This window comes from Cebus imitator, unplaced genomic scaffold, assembly GCF_001604975.1.
Source record: "Cebus imitator isolate Cc_AM_T3 unplaced genomic scaffold, Cebus_imitator-1.0 Scaffold57, whole genome shotgun sequence".
NCBI classification, from domain to species: Eukaryota; Metazoa; Chordata; class Mammalia; order Primates; family Cebidae; genus Cebus; species Cebus imitator.
In genome coordinates, this window is record NW_016107372.1 from 434,070 (window position 1) to 437,375 (window position 3,306).

A 3,306-nucleotide genomic window follows, 5' to 3' on the forward strand; every position below is an offset into this window, starting at 1 on the left:
TTTTGTATTTTAGTAAAGATGGGGTTTTGCCATGTTAGCCAGGATGGTCTTGATCTCCTGACCTGGTGATCTGCCTGCCTTGGTTTCCCAAAGTGCTGGGATTACAGGCATGAGCTACTGGGCCCAACCTAAAAAATTTTTTTAATTTACATTTTTAAAAAAAATAATGTATTCCCCATCACACCACCAAATTCCAAATCTGCACTTCCATGATGGGTGCCTCATCCTTGCTCCAGGCCCATGGCTCTCAAAGCCTGCAGATGGTTACACAGTTAAGCAGCAGCAAGGAGCAACCATTTCTTCAGCACTAGAAAGCTTACGGCCTGGGCCCTGCTTGTCAAAGCTTTTAGTGTAGCAAACCTAGGCCATTACCAGACAATGAGCTAAAAAAACTTATGATGCAGCCACTCACTGAAATACTCTACTGTATTCAAATATCTAGGGCAGATCACAGGCCGATGTTCACACTATATTATTGCTGGCAGATAAAAGGCAAGCTACAGAGCAATGTATCATCCTATTTAGTAAAACAAACTACAGACATGTGAATATATTTTTACTATTCATAGAAAAAAGTCTGAGAAGGAAATTTCCTTTTTATACTTCTGTAGTACTTAAATCTTTTACCATGGGCATGTACTGTTTTTATAATTTTCTTTAAAGGGACTTTTTAAGTGGCATTAAGATTTGTTTAGTTATAAAAACAAAATGTAAATACATGGAATATTATATAATAGAAAATAGATAAACAGCTCCAACATAACAACAGAAGAAACATTACAAGGCACTAAATAGTTTGTTGTATTTTAAAACACAAGTTTTCAAGATCTGTTTCTCTGTGACCTCTGTTTTGTATAATATACCTACCTCTTTCACTAGTCCAAGTAATTCAGATTCATGAGCCAGAATGTCCCCCATATTGAACTGTTACTGGTAATTAATTCAGCAAAAATCTGTAGAAGGCAAAAATACAAGACAAGAACTTTCATTTCAACCACCTGTGAAATCACAAAAAGGTGGTTGCGGTGAGCAGAATAATGGCCCCCAAAGACATCCACGCACTAATCCCCAGAACCTGTGAATACGTGAGGCTACATGGCAAGGCAGAATTAAGGCACAGATGGAATTAAGGTTGCTTATCAGCTGACCTTTAAATGGGGAGATGATCCATGGATTATCCAGGAAGTCACCGCGGGGGGTGGGGGGAGGCAGAGGGTGACAGATGGGAACAAGAGGGTCAGTGTCAACATAATGAGGTATGAGAAAGACTCAACTGCCATTGCAGGCTTTAAAGGGGGGAAAGTGGCTGGGTGCAGTGGCTCACACCTGTAATCCCAGCACTTTGGGAGGCCGAGGTAGGTGGATCACAAGGTCAGGAGTTCAAGATCAGCCTGGCCAAGACGGTGAAACCCCGTTTCCACTAAAAACACACACAAAAAAGTTAGCAGGGTGTGGTGGTGGGCACCTGTAATCCCAGCTACTCAGGAGGCTTAGGCAGAGAACTGCTTGAACCTGGGAGGCAGAGGCTGCAGTGAGCCAAGTTCACACCACTGCACTCCAGCCTGGGCGACAAAGTGAGACTCTATCTCATAAATAAATAAATAAATAAATAAAGGTGGCGAAGTGCCATAAGCCAAGGAGGGTAGGTAGCCTCTAGAAGCTGCATAAAGCAAGGAACAGATCCTCCCAGAGCATCCAGAAACGATGAAGCCCTGCCGACGCCTTGATTTTAGCTCAGTGGACCCATTTCGGACTTCTGATCTCCAGAACCATAAGACAGTAAATCTGTGTTGCTTTCCACCACTAAGTTTATGGTCATTTGTTCAGCAGCGCTAGGAAATACAATAGCTAAAGTCAAAAGAAACTCTTCCTACTCTTTCTGCCAGCCCTCCCCCAAGGTCTACCCAAAGCAGCCATTCCCCGTGGCCCACACCCCCAAGCTCTTAGCCCAAACCAGTTGCCAGTAACCCCAGAGGAGTTAAAAAGTCTGGGCTTTAATACTAACCATGCCATTCTCTGGCACCTGATCTGGGGCAAATCACTGAAATGCAGAGCCTTTTTTCATCTATAAAATTCAGAATGTATCAGAACTCTTCTAATTTTTTTTGAGACAGGATCTCACTCTGTTGCCCAGGCTAGAGTGCAATGGTGGGATCATAGCTCACTGCAGGCTGGAACTCCTGGGTTCACGCAATCCTCCCTCCTCAGCCTCCCCAGCAGCTAGGACTACAGGTGCACACCATCATGCCCAGGTAATTTTTTTTTTTTTTTAGTAGAGACAAGATCTTACTAAATTGCCCAAACTCCCAAGTAATGCAATCCTCCCACCCTGGCCTCCCAAAGTGCTGGGATTATAGGCATGAGCCACCACACTCAGTCGGATCTCTTCTGAGTCTATAACCTGACATTTTTCTGCCATTGCCTCCCCATCCCCTCTCTCTCCACTTCAACCCAATTTCTACACTTTTAACGAGTGAGCACTGCCCGCCTGCTTGGGACCCTCCTGTGGTTCCTCCACCACCACCCTCCAGATGAAGGCCAGATTCCTTCGGCCCAACTCCCAAAGCCCCAGACAACTTGGCTCTGACACACTCCCATTTGTTCTGTAAACGTGAGCCACACTGGCCACTATGTGGCTCCTGAGGACACCCACTGAACACCCAAAGCATATGTCTGCCCTTGTGAGCTCTGGCTCACTGCCCTGCCTTCAGATACTCACATCTCTTTCAGGTCTCTGCTTAACCATCACCTCCTCAGAGCTTCTTGCCCTGACCACCCTTTTAAGAGGCCATCACTTCTCAGTGCTTTGTGCTGTTTGATTTTTCTCAACAGCACCAACCACTACCTGACAGGTGTTCCCCTGGCATCCCCAGTGCCTAGACCAGTGCCTGGCACACAGCATGTGCTCAAAAACACTGATGGAGTTAACTAAGTCCAGACAGAAAGAAAACAGCACATGGAAAGGGACATAACCCGGAGGAGACGGGCATGGGGTTATTTTAGATAGAGTGGTTGATGGCCTCAGTGGGAATGTGACATTTCAGCAAAGATTGAGCACTTGGATCTGGGGAACAGGGCTTTGCTGATGCACAGGCCTCAGGCTGAAGAGCTCTGCAGCAGTAGGGTATTGGGATGTAGCTAGAGGTGAGTGAGGCAGAGAGTGGCAGGCAACAGGGGGCCGAGGCCAGGTCAGGTGGGCCTTGCACAGCTGGTAAGTGGCTTGAACATTAGGCTGAGTAACAGGAGGCTCAGAGAGCATATGGAGGAGGGGACTGATACCACCTGATAACCCTTTTTTTTTTTTTT

At 45.9% G+C, this 3,306-nt stretch overlaps 1 protein-coding gene across 1 annotated transcript in view; it reads right to left on the reverse strand.

Annotated features, from left to right (window-relative positions):
• The window catches only part of LOC108304746 (lisH domain-containing protein ARMC9), a 103,526-nt gene that overhangs the window by 94,683 nt on the left and 5,537 nt on the right, over positions 1 to 3,306 (reverse strand). Inside the window, exon 2 of the mRNA XM_017529043.2 lies at positions 868 to 953. Within this exon, the coding sequence (XP_017384532.2) occupies positions 868 to 918 (51 nt within the window). The 5' untranslated portion in view covers positions 919 to 953. The remainder of the gene's footprint in view (positions 1 to 867; positions 954 to 3,306) is intronic.